Here is a 16817-nt window from a genome sequence, read left to right on the forward strand (position 1 = left end):
GAGTGTCTGCAGGTTTTTGACTGTTGGACGAATAAAACAAGACGTTTTAAGAGTTACTTTGGACTCTGGGAAGCTTTCTATAAATGTAAAGACAAGTGAAATTTGATTATCTGAAATTTGGGGACATCACTTAAAGCAGTCAGACAACCACACAGTTAATGCAAATGATCCAAACCACTTTATATGGATGTGAAAGTGAGAGTTCAGGAGGTCAAAGCTGGAAACAGGAAAAGGGTCTGTAAACTGACAGTGATCTTTCTACTGTTCAGACTTGGTTTTTTTCTCATTAGATCTACTTTTAGAGATGTCACAGTGTCCCCAGATGTCAGGAGTCTTCAGTGAGAACAGCATTATTATTACAACTGGTATAGATGGTGAAATCTACACAGAGATAGACTCAGGTTGAAATAAGCTGGTATTATCCTCCCTAATTAAAAGGAATGAGAGTGAGAGTCCAACACCTGACAAACCTCCAGTTTCACTCCCTCAGTATGAACAACAGTCAGACCTGCACATCTTGTTATCTCACACAACAACGCCTCCCATCTCTGTATGTGATGGCGTACAGTCTTTATAAACACAGCCACATGGCACAGGAACAGACTGAAACAAAACACACACACACACCCAGACAAAAGCAAACCCTGATTTGCAGCCAAATCCCCTCAAGGCTACACAGTGTTTCGAAGTCGCTAAATTATGAAGCTCGTCAGCAGAAAGCACACACCTGCTTCCACGAGCGAAGCCCCTAAATGAACCTTAGAAAGCCCCCTCGGAGGCGACGTCTAAATGTAGATCAGTAGGGAAACTCCCAGTGGGAAGAGAAAACCTGCTCCCTAAACAGTCAACAGCTAAACCTGCTCCCTAAACAGTCAACAGCTAAACAAAGCCAACAATAGCGAGCGTCCATTACAGCCCCTGTAGCACAAGCCAGCGACTTCCCCTCGCTAACAATGAGCGCTGAAAGCCAGTGAGATCATTTGGATGTAGGGCAAGAGACAGAAGAGGAGAGAGGAGGGTGTAATGAATGCTCAGAAAAGTCTCCAGTGGTCTACATAGTGAGGTGGGGAGGCCTAAGCGAGCAGTACAATGATTAAAGCCAAAATGATGCACACCTCCATCTTTGACTGAAACCTTTACTTTTACAGGTGAAACTCTCCTTTAATGATATATAATACAACAAGCTGCATGATAAAACACAAGGCTACAGCTCAAGTTAAACAAGGCTAAGTGGCTAATGGCTCTAATGTGAGACTTTGTGCTAACATGCTAACATGCTAACTGCTGCGTCCCAAATCTCTTCTTCTGTACTTACATTTCATCATATTCTGAGTGCATAAGTGCCTTTACATTGAGAAGTATGGAAACATGCAGTGTACTATAAGTGCAAGTGGAACTATGGACATTTCTTGCTCTCAATGGTCGCCATCTTGGCTGCGTAGCAGAAGATGAGGGAGAACTTTTCAAACAGGAAGTGATGCTCGAGGAAGTTGTAACTACGTTGAACATCGCCGCGTTATACAAATATAAAATATACATGTGCATTTCTGCACTTAGCACCACTATACTGTTGTCAGATATAAGCCATCAGTAGGTTTATTGGATTAATTTAGATGATAACACAAATCGCTAATCATCATTTCCGATTTAATTCGATTAAATTTGATTTAATACAAAGATAACATGTCGAAATTTGCACACTGCTAAACACAAATCAGAGCTGAGACTGATGGAAATGTCATTAATTATAGATAAAAAATGACAATAAATGACATTTTACTAGAGTTGCAATTAAAGAAAATCAATCATCATACAATTATACAACAACAGTAAACTGAATATCTTCTAGATGTTGGACTGTTGATCAGATAACACATGTGAAGACTTTGGCATTTGGAATAAAGGAGGAGAAAGAGTGGTGCTACTAAAGTTGTTTTTAGTCCTCTCTCTGCATCAGAGCTAATGTAAAATGTTCTGGATAATTTCTCCACCATCACAAAGAGTCTATTTTTACATTTGTTTGTGTCCTCAAGCGAAAACTTGACATGAACACGAACAGATTTTTGTGTGAACTGAAGCTGACAGACCGGCCGTGGGCCAAAGAACAGCTGATTAGATTTTGGGAGATGACCTCAAACTACATTTCCTGCCATCAGATGATTTTTCTTTTTCTTTTTCCCCCACGTAGCTGTAACTTCTGATTTATTCCAGATCTTCTGGGTGTGCTCACAGTGTCGCAGAAATCGATGTGAAGTCTTGTGAAGTCAGAACTGATTAAGTGGAGGAGGTTCTCTGTTCTTTCAAGTTGCCTTCAAGTTATTTGTATCAACCACCCAGTTGGTAATATTTCCTCATTTTTCACCTTTCCTATCATTTAGCACACAAGAGGACAAACCAAACCTTTATTTTACCCTTCTGTGTGTGTGGTGCCTGAAACTGGGCGACAGCTACAGTTGGAAACTGCTTATACGGATCAAAAAGGTCGGGACAGATTCAGTCCTGCACAAATGCTGTTGAGGTAATTTGCTTAGGAGTGCCCTGATAGCCAAGTGGATACTCTACTACTGCCAAATATCCACAATGTCCCTGGTTCGAGTCTAGAAAGAGACCTTTGTTTCATGTCATACCCCTTTCTCTGTCCCCATGGTTCCTGTTGGCCTCTTTACCAGTAACATTGCCAGTACAATAAAGGTAAAAGTGTCCCAAAAAAAAATCTAAAATAAGGAATAAATAATTAGTTTATAGTAAATCTAGTCTGTTTAAAGTCTTCATTTTGGATCTTTTCATACATTACAACAATTTTTTGACTATGGTAATTTAAAAAAAAACTTTACTCCCTTGATACATGTATGACATTGTACTCAGCAGCACCATTATTGCCTCGTGGTATGCTGTTTGCTCGTTCCCGGAAACCATGACAGGAAAAAGAAATTCAACGAAAAACGTCGTCTCCTCAAAGCTGATGATAAACTTCCGAAATCGAGCCAATGAGACACAGCAACAAAACAACAAACAGTGTTTTAAACAGTCAATAAAATTCAGTAAATGGCGAAGCGGTCTGTTTCATTATTACTGACTAAATCCATGTAATAAATATACAAGTGTTGAGTAGATGGTAAAATTTGGTTATAATAATCATCTTCTTATAGTGACCTTTTTGACCTGCACAGTCATGACGACTATAAGCCGTTTCCACTGAAAGTGTCCCAAAAAAATCTAAAATAATTAGCTTATAGTAAATCTAGTCTGTTTAAAGTCTTCATTTTGGATCTTTTCATACATTACAACAATTTTTTAACTGTGATAATTTTTTTTAAAACTTTACTCCCTTGATACATGTATGATATTGTACTTAGCAGCACTGTTATTGCCTTGTGGTATACTATTTGCTCGTTACCGGAAACCATGACAGGAAAAAGAAAGTCAACAAAAAACATTGTCTCCTCAAAGCTGATGATAAACTTCCGAAATCGAGCCACTGAGACACAGCATCGAAACAACAAACAGTGTTTTAAACAATCAATAAAATTCAGTAAATGGCGAAGTGGTCTGTTTCATTATTACTGACTAAATCCATGTAATAAATATACAAGTGTTGAGTAGATGGTAAAATTTGGTTATAATAATCATCTTCTTATAGTGACCTTTTTGACCTGCACAGTCATGACGACTATAAGCCGTTTCCACTGAAAGTGTCCCAAAAAAATCTAAAATAATTAGCTTATAGTAAATCTAGTCTGTTTAAAGTCTTCATTTTGGATCTTTTCATACATTACAACAATTTTTTAACTGTGATAATTTAAAAAAAAACTTTACTCCCTTGATATTGTACTTAGCAGCACCGTTATTACCTCGTGGTATGCCGTTTGCTCGTTCCCGGAAACCATGACAGGAAAAAGAAAGTCAACTAAAAACATTGTCTCCTCATAGCTGATGATAAACTTCCGAAATCGAGCCAATGAGACACAGCAACGAAACAATAAACAGTGTTCTAAACAGTCAATAAAATTCAGTAAATGGCGAAGTCTGTTTCATTACTTTAAACCCATGTAATAAATACACAAGTGTTGATTAGATGGTAAAATTTGGTTATAATAATCATCTTCTTACAGTGACCTTTTTGACCTGCCATGTCATGACGACTATTAGCTGTTTCCACTGTATTGGTGATATCGCCAGCAGCTTTGTCAGCCATTATCAATCACTAACATGCGTGTGCGGAGTATCATTAAAGCTCTTATCTTTCACTAAGGGTGTTCACTTTTGAAGCTGCTGGCAGTGACCACGAACGTCCCAGTTTCTTTTATTTTCATCTTTTCTATGCCTGAACTATGAACTATTGTACTTATTGCTGTTGGGGTTTAGATGACCTCGTTCACACGCAACAGGTTTTTCTGTGCAGCTTCTGAAATCGACTGACTGACTGAGAGACAGAAAATAAGTTATAATCGATTAGTTAGTGAGTTTAATATCAAACATAGTGGTTGCAGCTTCTTAAATATTCCACTTGACATCATTGCAAATGAAATGCTTGTTGGGGTTTTTTGGTTGTTTCTCAGACTAAAGAAGATATTGACAAAACAATCTCAACTCAAGCTCCATTTAATCGCTTGTTTTGGAGGATGGTTTGAATGATGGAAAGTTTAAACCAGTTTAACCAGAACTTTATACAGAGGAGTCTTTTATATTGTTGTTTGGATGTTTTTCACAGTTTATTATGCTATAAAGTTTATATTCCGTTTTTATCTATTTTATGAGGGATTTATTTTCAGCTTGTTGGGCATCAGTGCTGGTTTATTAGAAGAGGAGAATGTTTTAATTGATGGAGGAATTTAGTCTTTAAAACCGACTGAGAAAGGGTTAGGATCGCCTAATACGTTTAAAAGCTGTAAGTGGACCTTGAGTTGAAAATGTTCTCTCAACTGTAAGATCAATAATAAACTGTCCAGCTTAGGGTAGCACATCATTTTAGGTGTTGGTCATAATTAAGATGTCAATTTCTTAGTTAGTAATAAAATAGACCAAACAAGTAGCATTAAAAAAGGTAAAACTATGTTATACTTACAAGGAATATACAGTTAAATATCAACATACAATGGTTGATTTTGTTTTTTTACAGTAAGTGAAAAACCAATGTAATATGAAATGTATGGTGCAAAAATAAAACAAGGTTGTAAGTTGTAAGCTAAATGATTAATCAAAGAAATAATGAGTAGATTCACCAATATTCATTAGTTATATAACATAACATATTTATATTTATATATGTCCATGAGTGCTTTGAAAGGCGCCTTTAAATAAAATGCATCATCATTATCATTATTATTATTTGGTGTCATGTCCTTCTGTAATTTAACAAAGCAAAATCAAATCAGATTACAAGAGATTTTATCTTAAATGTTCATTCTTGAACTCGGCAACAGAAGTTTGACAAAATAATCCGAACTCAAGTTCCACTTACTGGAGGTCTTAACCACAGCTCATGTTCCTCATCAAAGTCAAGCATTACAACGATTATTATTACACTCCATTTGCTGATAATTAACTTGAGATGTTGAAACCTGGTCGAAAAAGCTTCTAAATGGGCCGTGAGTTCAGATTATTTTGTCAAAATGTTCCAGATGGAAAGTACTTGTGTCAAAAAGAATCAGAGCGACTCGTCTCATCTTCACAACAGACTAAACTAAGAGTCGAGTTAACGTCAGGGTACGTAATTAAAGCAATGAGCCAACTGAAATATTTACTGAAACCAGAGAGGAGGTAATATTTAACCATGTCAAACAATGGAGGGAAAACAGTTTGATAATGAAAATAAATCCTCAAAGAAACAGTATTGTGTTCATTGTGTCCTGCAGAAGGGAAATTAAATCACTTCATGAAACAGAAAAGCTAAAAACTCGCAGCTGTGCCCGAGACGGTGCAGTAAAGACCTCCAATCCCTCCACTACAGGAACCAGATAATCCCGCCGTATCAAATCAAATCCCTCCAGAACCTTCTCTGTCCCGTCTGCCCTCGACTATCTGACTCAATAAAGGCCGCATTCAGGACTCTGGCAGGACCTTGTTTTCATCATTTTCTGACAGGCAAACACAGGCGGAGTTCTTGAACTTTGTGATGTTGCTGCTTTATCTCCTGTTTGTGTGATCAAAGGTTCAGGGGAATCTTTTTTATTTTATTCTGGAGTCTTATTATAAATACAATATAATAGACTTTCAGAGTAAAGTATGCTTTCAACAAAGTGCTTGTCGGATTGTCTCTGACTGTGTCCCTTATTTCTGTAAACAGACAAATCCAACAGTCATGTCCATTCATGCAGTAATTAGCCAAGTGTGAAAGACTTTAATTTATCATTCATCACACAATTACCTCCAACTGAGTCCAATAGCATCAAATTTTAAGCTGAAGCAGAATTTATGTTTGTTTTAAGAATAATAATAATAATGGAAAAATTGAGTTTAAGCACCTATCATCAAACCGAAGGACACTTAAACCCTTTGCTACACTAATGAAACGTTTGGTTAATTTCACCTGTTGATAGCACCATTGCACATGAATCCTCCACATCCTGTTTTAATTATAGTCACCAGTAACCTTATTTACAGTCTTTTATTCACTTTGTCATACAGCAGATATAGTGAGTTGCGTCCATGCATGTAGAACTAGGTTTACATCCAGGTAACCTCATTATTGAATAGGAGACTACTGCTGGTGTTTGAATGATTGCCTAACCCTAACCCTGTGAATGTTTGCAGTGGAAAAAGCTTTGCTAGATGACATGTTACCCGAAAAGAGGAATGGTAAAGTTTACAGCAGTAAGACGGTTGAAAGACTCAGCATCAGCAGCAGCTTATGTTGTCTAATCACAGGTCTTAGTGTCACTACATGATCTACATCTCTGTAGCCGCAGTAGCCTCGACTTGTAGTTTGAACCAGGGCTGCAATTATCCATTACTTCCATTATTTATTCATCTGTCATCTGTGTTTTCTTGATTGTTTGGTTTGTAAAATGTCAGAAAATAGTGAAGAATGTTGAAACAGCTCAAGCTTGTGTCTTCAAATGTCTTGTTCTGTCCAAAACAACCCAAAGTTATTCTGTTTATTGTCATATTCACATTTGAAGCTGGAATTGAGAGAATCTGGAAAAAAATCTTCTGGTGATTTTGAGAATTTGTACATTTTAAAAATAATTATTCGATTATCAGATTAATCATTGGAGCTCTAGTAGGCATTGTCTTGCCAAAAAAATCCACCCCAATCTCTCCTAATCTGGATTAAAACAGCTGCTTGACTTTCTCTTGTAGTCCAGTCTTCTTGTTCTCTTTGCAAACCCTCAGACGTTCAGATGCTGTGACCCTGATGGGATCTGAGCTTCATGCAGACTTACATGCCTCAGAATCTGATTTTGTTCCAAGTTTTAATTAAGTCCAGATGAGAAGTTTAAAAAGGACAACTCCATGCAGCTCGTTGCTGTTCAGGCTGATTAGAGACCATTAGATTCACGTCACATGGAGGCCAATAAACTCTAAAACTGTACCTTTGATTAAGAGTACTCTGTAAATAAACTTTAGTTAATATGTGTTTTGTTGCTTGTGTCTTGTGTAAGAAGCAGTCCAGTCAGACAGGCAGAGAGTGCAGAATCAGACAATTTAAAAGAAACTCTGTGAATTAAGTATTTTTCCAGGCGTTAGACCTTCACATTCCAGCCACTGTCTGTTTCTGTCGTTCTGTCTGCCGCTGAGATCCTGAACCCAGCAGCAAGACTCCCGTCTCCCTCCCAAAAAACCGAACCACGGAAACAAAAGCTCCTCTGTGCAGACTCGGGTCGGACGGTCCGGCTCCTGTTTCTCAGCGCTGCTCAGCCAAACTTCCGCCTGAGCCTCGATCAATGATTATCTCAAATGAGACAAAAAGCATTGCAGGCTACCCCTTCACTCACTCAGCAAAGATTTGATTCCTCCTCACACGTCTATACAAAACACTTGGATAAAAATAGATCATACTGTGTACATGCAACCTGCTCCTGTTTGTTTTTGATTGGATATGAGATTATATACTCCATGTGGGTTAACTTGAGCTGCACTGTGTTATTCTGTCATTATTCATCTGGGACTGTTTGTAAACTCGGCTGAGTCACTGTCAGCACTCAACCGGACAACAATAAGAGAGAAAGAGAGAGAGAGAGAGAGAGAGAGAGAGAGAGAGAGAGAGAGAGAGAGAGAGAGAGAGAGAGAGAGAGAGAGAGAGAGAGAGAGAGAGAGAGAGAGAAAGAAAGCTGCACAGCCGATTCATTTTGTATTTATGGAAACGCCTCAACTCAGGTTCAGTTTCAGTCACTGTATGTCTCTGATTTCACCGTCTCTTCATAACTGTACTGTATATGGATCACGCCCTGAAATAGAAACAGAATCAGATATACGGATCTCTCCTCAGATCTGAGCGTGAAGGTGAACCAAGCCACACAGACAGAAGCAGTCTCTGTTTGAATCAGACTCAGTCCTGAACTGGTCTGAACTGTTTAGGAGCTGCAGACCTCCTTCTCTGATGTACACTAACTGAATAAGCTGCTTTTTGTCTCACAGTTTGAACCACTTACTGTATGAAGTCTCTTGAGACAATGAGAAGCAGCCTACTCTTTGTTTAGAACTGTTTTATGTGGATTTGGCTCCTAATCCTGCTGGTTTGCTACTGGACTAGTGTTTCAAAAGCTCTCAGAGCTCCTAATTGTGGCTATTTTTAACCTGAATGCACTCTTGTATACTGTTTGACTGCAGCTCTTTACGTCTGTGTTGGTGCTGCTTTCTTGGCTCCCATGAAAATACGATTACATGGTTACATATTCAAACAAACCCAATGGAAAAAACATGACGTTCAATCAGCTGAGCATCTCGTATCCACCGTTCACTCTTTCCCATCAAACTAAATTTGGCAGTTTAAAATGCAGAACATGGATCAGGACCCTTTATTGAGATATTCAAAGCATATCTACGTCAACATGTATAAATCAAAACTGAGGCAACCATGGAAAGCAAACACAAACGGCACTGAGAGCGACAACCAGCTGCAAGTGGGCGCTCATGAGTATCCAACCGCAACACTTTTTGGTACTAAATGTCCTCAGCACCAAAAGCTGTTAACAACAAAAAGCTGGCATTTAATACTTGTTCAGGTCTATGATTTGAATCAAACTTATATCAAGAGAAGAGGTGACTGCATAGTAAATACATGCTCCGGTTTTTAACATAAATCAAATGGTAGGCAATTAAAGAGAGTATTTAACATTGGTCCTGGAGCTAATAGTCATTTTTCAAGCAAAATGCTAAACATGCTATGGTTTCAGGTTCTATCTGATGATCATTTTTGGGTTTTGGACCATTGGTTGTCCAAAATAAGCCTTCTGAAGCCACCAAGATGAGCTGAAAATATGTCAACTGGCATTTTCCACTGTTTTCTGACATTTAATAGGCCACATGATCAGTCAGCAGATTAATCAATAATACAAATATTCATTAGTTGCAGCCCTAAAACTAGTAAACCATACTATAGGTGCTGCATCTGCATTAGTATCAGTAACATCTCAAGGTTACTGAGCTCTTATAACTATGGAAGGTGTCAGCAGCGACTGGCAGCCTTGGAAAGGTTGTTCGTGGCTATAAACTCAAAAATTAGCAGACAAGACACGAGGCAGAAACCCATCTGCAAAAATGTCACCGTCAGGTTCAAAAATAAGAAAGCGGTGCAACGTTTAAGTCGTGTTTTAGCAGCATCTAGCTGATCATAGACTCATTCAGTCCTCCTGACATGTTAAACTATTAAAGACACAAATATGAAAGAAGCTTCAGGCTAGAAAAATAATGGTGTGTTGCTCCAGTTTATGCTAAGAGAGCAGCAACCTGATCTAATGGCAAACCCTCATTTCAAAGCCATGTGACCCTCTCTGTTACATTATACACATACATATATATACAGAGTAGAGTCTGCTCTGAAGCTGGTGCCGGTTACATGGAGCCCCAGGGATCAACAAATGACTGAATCCACCCCAACCCCCACCCTTCATTACCAACCACATCACCCCCACTGACCCTCCATACTGTATAACAGAACCACCGGCATCAAATAACCTCAGCCTCTGTAGCAGGAGGGGAAGAAAGGCGGCGATTGTGGAGGAAACCCCTCTGCCTCTACAGGACGGGGATTAAGTATTAGGTAATTGTGTTAGAGGAGAGGATTAGATTAGAGTGTAGAGACGAAGCAGAGCAGGTTAGCTGGAGACAGGAGCTCAGGATGACACAAAAGGGGGAAACGTACCAGGTCTTAAAAAGGAAAAACAGGCTTGTGATACCTGGTTCTGATTGTGTTAAAAGATGTCAACAAAACAGACCAGGAATAGAGTAAGAGAGAACATGTTATCCCATCAAAGTGGACAGAAAGCGAAGGCCAGATTGTCTTCCATGTGGTATAAATTATGATGCCGAGCGCCCCATCCCAGACTTACGTAAGACCGATAAATATGATTACTCATCCTCCCTCCTTATCTGATAGAGTGCTGGGGATGTAAGGAGCTGGACAATGTTAAAAACGACATTTTCACAGACAGCCATGAAAATACAGTATATATGTGCGTCATGAGCTGAAGAGGAGGGCGAATCGGTGGGAAGTAAAACAAGTAGAGTTATGGAAATGGAATAAGTCGGAGCTGGTGATGAGGATAAAGTAAAATAAATAAATAAATAAAATCTAAAATCACTCCCTTGTTTGCTCATTAACTGCTCCCTGTGTGACCGACACTCAATATTTCACTCATTAGTGAGCAGTTAATTGAGATTTCGGAAGGCTCTCTAAATCGTCCTCATTTAGCGTCATTGCTGTCTGCTTTGAGAGTTGCACAACAATCATTTAAAAGCATCTGACTGCATTGTAGGATTGGTAGAAAAGAGCAGTGTTCATGTGATGTACAGTTTATGATGGATGTAGTCAGACGGTGGGTGAATACAGCAAACAGGTAGAGACTTCAGACACATTTCAGACCTGCGACTTTTAGCCCAGCTGATTGGACTCTGGTTGGTTTTCCACCTTGATGTGATTCTTTTAGGCAGATCTGAAAACAGCAGTCGTACAGAGACCCTTTAGAGAAAGTGGTCTGGGTCACTAATGAATTCTAGATCAGTTCTTTTTGAGGTGGGAACATGATCCAAACTACATTTGACCGATTATGAGAACAGTTGCTGACCGACTACTAGAAACTAGTTAGAGAATGAGACAAAGTTCGACCTGGACTAACGACAGAGTTCATCACATTTTATACTTTTTGATACTCGGACAGGTTCTTCCTGTTTTTACATTTATGCTCCTGCCTCAGGCCCATCTACCCAATAAGCAGGGCTGGGCGATATGATCCCGATATAAATCATTAATATCACAATAACGATACCTATCCCGATACAGTACCCCACCCTCCCCTGCGCATTGTCATCTAGTCCATCCTTTGCTTGGATTTCATTACATTACTTTCCTCATGATGCACTTACAGTAGCATAACGATTGTAGTTATCGTCAGCTTAAGTACCTCACCTGGTTCACTATCTCTTCTTGGTGCACACACCTGATCTACAAGCCGTCAACGCATCGTAATGTGTCACGTTGACGGGTTTCAGATCAATTGATGGCTTTTAGATCGGATGTTTTAGGACAGCAGCAGTGAATGTATGAACACTCAAAGTATTTTTTTTGCAAAATGAGGGCGTAGACTATATATATCTCACACCCCTACCAATATCTGAACTGAACTTTCTTTTTTTGTGTGAACCAAGCAAGTAAATACTCAATAAGGTCTAGGCAATACATCGGTATTATATCATTATCATGATATGAGGCGGCATTACAGTAAAGTGAACAGACTGCTTTTACACATTTACTCATTATATCCACATTACTGATGATTAATTATCAAAGTTATCATTGTGTTTTATGAAAGCACCAATAGCAATCCCTACAACATTGTCAGAACATCGATATCAAAGTCGCCCAGCCCAATACTCCATCAATAATCATGACGTCAGTAGTCGTTACATATATGAGTTCATGGATTTATGTCAGCTAAAGTGTATTTTCTGCATGTCACTGATGTATAATGTACAAGCAGTCTATACACATTTAGCTAAAAGTACAACTCTCAATCCTACAACACAAAAACAAACACCAGCTTGTGAAATACCTAACATATCGCCTACTCTCAATATCAAAATGTTCAATATTTCATTAGATTCGGTCCGATCTGACTCAGCAACAATGACGCAGGAGGGTTTTCAGTTGCTTTCACTTCACTAATGAATTAAATAAATGTGCCTACAGAGGGTGGGGTGATAATAACCACAGGAGGAAAAACCTGTGAAAAAGCAAGTCATCCTGTCACTGTGGTTCATGCCAACCTCTGGGGAGTGTCTCAACAGTCACATTAAATGTCTTTGCCTTCATATCAGGTTCTACTTTCTAACATCTTCATGAAACACCTACCTCCCTCACATCCTCTGTAAGCTGTTGAATTGGCATCTACCTATTTGTAATAAAGCTTTGCAGGGTTTAAAAGGATTAGTAAGACGCCTTCACGTTGGATGACATCATCCAGGATACAAAACAACGACGGAGACATTTATACTGTATATTTTTCGGATACGTCAAGCTGTTTAAATGTTTAAATATGTAATAAACTGTTTATTCTTGGGGCCTAAAAGAGGAAGAAATGATACAGAACTAAAACAAATTATATCAACACTCTCTCTTTTTATATACTACTACTTCGATTGATAGATAGATAGATAGATAGATAAATAGATAGATAGATAGGTAGTAATTGCTGAGTATACACTGTTCAATGATGTGGATATCAGTCATGTGTCAACCTTGATCTGTATCATACAACGTTTCCTGCTGATAGATTTAATATAAAGTCATATGAAGACACTGAAGGAATCTTTTTCATTTCATAGATAGATAGATAGATAGATAGATAGATAGATAGATGACGTCCCAACACAATAGTTCCTCATTAGCTCAGAAGCCAATTAAGACTCCCCCAAAACCAACTCCCTACATCTCCTCCTCAGAGCACAACAACCAGCATCAATTAACGGACCTCTCCTCCAGCTTCTCCCACCTTCTCCCTCCCTCCTCCTTCCCTTCTCCTACCTCCCTCACCTCCAGCAGAGGCAGGTCCGGGTCCAGGTGTGTGAAGCTGTGCAGGACCACCGGGCTGCGATCCTCGACCACCTCCAATCTCACCCCGTCCCATATGTTCCGCACCCTCCAAGACGAGTCAAACATCTCCACCAGTTGTCCCGGCTTGACGCTGTGCGCCTCGGATTGCATCCCCGGGAGATAGACCATGGATGCCCGCGGAGCCGAGAGAGATCACTCACTGAGACATTGCTTCGCTTTGTTTTCTACCCGCGTCTCCAAAAGTAAGAGAGTCTCACTGCTTCTCTCTGCGGATCATCGCTGCTGTTAGAGGAATCATGACTCACTCCAGGGGCTTTTCTAAACCCCACCCCCCCCTCAACACACTGTGCTGCTTTCACGGCCGTCGGAAATATGAGTGTCACAGAAGAGGATTCAAGTGTGTTGTCAAGGACTTAAATATGAGCAGTGAATCATTCCTGTAATTGCTGTAATGATTCCTCTTGTTCACACTGACTATTAAAAAGATCTCCTTCAAATGTTTAATCCACAGTGTGTCCACCAGGGTTATTATAGGCCTAGTTCGCTAAAACTAAGAGTAACTCTAAAACTAGCAGTGAAAAAATGCCAATCTATCTAAAACAACACTGAATTGCAGATAAAATCAGCTTAGTTTTAGTTTGCTTTTCATTTTCTCCATTTTTACTGTTTTCTGTTCAGTTTGACTTGTAGAGATAACGGGCTGGTATCAGTAGGGAGACAAACAAACACAGCTCATTTGACCTCAGTGTCAGCGTTATTTCATCTTTTACAGCTTTTACTAATCAAGGCTTTCCTCCCAATACCTGAAACACTCAAACTAAAACTAAATAAAAACTAAACTAAAACTACTTCTTCATCAGTGTGAGTTAGTCATATCAAGTGATATCTGACACATTTACAGTCTTTATAGCATCAGATTCCCTTTTAGTGTTTCCCTGTTGAGCTGTGGTGGAAGTGTAGGAACAAAAAGAGGAACTTTGGTACTAAAAACACTGTAATGTTGAAAGATATCTACTTGATTTGACTCATTTGGACGACTGAAGCTTCATATTAGCATTATGAAAGGATCTTCTAACGGTTAGTATGAACAGGAGGAATGATTACAGCAAATAAAACAAGTTTCAATGTTCACTTGGACTCCTGACTGTTGTTTTAAGACACATTTGAGATTATCTTGTATACATTCTGGACAGATAACTCATCCAGTGGAGGAAGACATACACAGATAAAGGTCTAAACTAATAATTCTCCATTAATCGATCAGTCCTTTGGTTTATAAAATGTCAGAAAATAGTGAAAAATGTCAATCTTTGTTTCCCAAAGCTCAAGATACAACCTAAAATGTCTCGCTTGACGTCCACAACCTGAAGATATTTCATATACTATCCATAAAGGAGTAAAGTAACCAGAGAATATCCACATTTAAGAAGCTGGAACCAGAGAACCAAGTAGTTTTTTCTTGAGACAATGACCAAAACAATCAATATAATATAATAACAAAGTTAGAAATTAATTTTCTGCAGCATTGAGTATGTCAGACCTCATTACTACTCATTTTAAACAGTATTACAATATAAAGTTTCTGCAAATGAGCCTTCAATATACCTACAAGGATCCCTTCAGTTTTATTTATTAATTAAAATCATGTGATATTTATTGGTGTCATCCATTAAAACAACTATTTCTATCACAGAGGCATTATTTGTTATCTTACAAAGGCCGATCTGTGCCGCGCGTTAATATTTTAAAACGCGCACTACAAATTTACGAGGTGTCCCTGAAGGCAGCGTTAAACTTCTCCACTCTTACGTCATGCCTTTGGGGGAAGTGATGGTGTTGTGTTTTCTGCTCTCACTATGGCAGCAGGTCGGCATGTGAAAAGAAAACACACACACACATGCTGCAGGTTAAAATACATTCACTCATATACTGCTGTATTTATTCACTATTTAACTATATTTCAGTATTTCCATTTTATATGCAATTTTACCATTTTATGCTACAACTAACTGTACTTAAGTATTTTACTTTTTACGCCGTTTTCCATACATTTAAAGAAATTACTTACTAGGTATTTACTTACTTATTATTTGTAGATTAAGATTTTACACACACAAAAAACCCCCACACAATAATTCTATAAAATATAATTAATAAAATATCCAGCCGTAAAGTCGCTAGCTTAATTATTAGCAACGACTACTAACGTAAAATGCAGTTAAAGTAAAATAATATCAAGTAAAATATATTTAATAACATCTGTAACACCTTTAGAGGGTTCAGTCTGTATAATGAGCCCTTTTACTTTGATTTACTTATATTATTATATCATTATTATTATTATATACTATATATTTTAATGGCGATACTTCTGTACTTTCATATTAAGTTAAAGTTTGAATGAATGTACCTTAAAGATTATTTAGACAGTATGTAGAGTTAGTTATTACTGCTTTAACCTGACCAAAGAAGTTCAGTAGGGCTGCAACTGATTATTATTTAAATTATAAATTATTAAGATGATACTTTTTGATTGATTAAATAATTTTTTGGTATATAAAATGTCAATCACAAGCTCTGATGTCTTTAAATGTTGTCCTTAATTTAGATATTTAATTTAGAATGATGTTAAAATTGAGAAAGATACCATAAAGTGGCTCAAAAAATAATTTGAAGTATAAATGGATGATTAAAATGTTTCCAGATTAATGAAAATGTCTTTTACAGCTGCCAATAAAACATAAGTGACAAGTCCAACCCATCGACAAACCAGCAAAAACTGAGACATCTTCACTGCAGAGAGAAAATATCTGTAAAATCAAAAATCCTGTTTATTCTTTTAACTTGCTGCTGAACAAATGCTGGATGGAGGGTTTCTGTCTGAGTGTCTGGAGACTAATCAACTTATCTCTGTTGATTTAATAACGAACACTGCCTCCTACTGGCCAATATCAGGAACAACATCTGTAAACACAAAGGGACCATGAAGGCATCTGTTGAGCTTCCAGTTGAATCCAGTTAGTTTTAAATAGGTCATAAATCTCACTGACTGTCTCTACTTTACAGATAATCAATGGCAGACCTCAGTTAATTATATTTATAGGTATTTATGGAAGAGAACTACTATAATACAAACTGGCTTCTCACACACTGAGGCTGCAACAGCGAGCGAACAGGTGTGAAAGTCATTTAGCAAGTTTAACAAAAACATCTGCTGCACCAGCTGAGCGTGAATCCGACCACAAACACATCTGACCCCTTTTCATCGATGAGCTGCTGCGCTTCATAACTCGCAAATCTGCAGCTGCCGGAGGAGAAAACACTGTTTGTCAAAGTGTGTGTGTGTGTGTGTGTGTGTGTGTGAGAAAGAGACACAATATGGTATTTTGCAGGCTGATGTTGTTGCTGATATTCTTGTATTTAAAGGATAATTACAGTTTTTTACAACCTGGACCTTATTTCTAGCATAAAATACGACCATTTACTCACCCAGACAACTTTGGTGTCATTTGGAGTCGTTCGGATGAAATTAGCTCCAGTGTTGCGCCGCGTATATCCGTATAATGCGAAGCCTCTATATAACACATTATCGGCCAACAAACTA

At 38.3% G+C, this 16817-nt stretch overlaps 1 protein-coding gene across 2 annotated transcripts in view; it reads right to left on the bottom strand.

Annotated features, from left to right (window-relative positions):
* Window positions 1-13417, bottom strand: part of LOC128365492 (ral guanine nucleotide dissociation stimulator-like) — a 44066-nt gene extending 30649 nt beyond the window's left edge. For both annotated transcript variants that reach the window (XM_053326250.1, XM_053326249.1), the window contains exon 1: window positions 13193-13417. In XM_053326250.1, the coding sequence (XP_053182225.1) occupies window positions 13193-13381 (189 nt within the window). In that variant the 5' untranslated portion in view covers window positions 13382-13417. The remainder of the gene's footprint in view (window positions 1-13192) is intronic.
* Window positions 13418-16817: the final 3400 nt, after the last annotated feature.

Source organism: Scomber japonicus, chromosome 9 (assembly GCF_027409825.1).
Source record: "Scomber japonicus isolate fScoJap1 chromosome 9, fScoJap1.pri, whole genome shotgun sequence".
Lineage (NCBI taxonomy): Eukaryota > Metazoa > Chordata > Actinopteri > Scombriformes > Scombridae > Scomber > Scomber japonicus.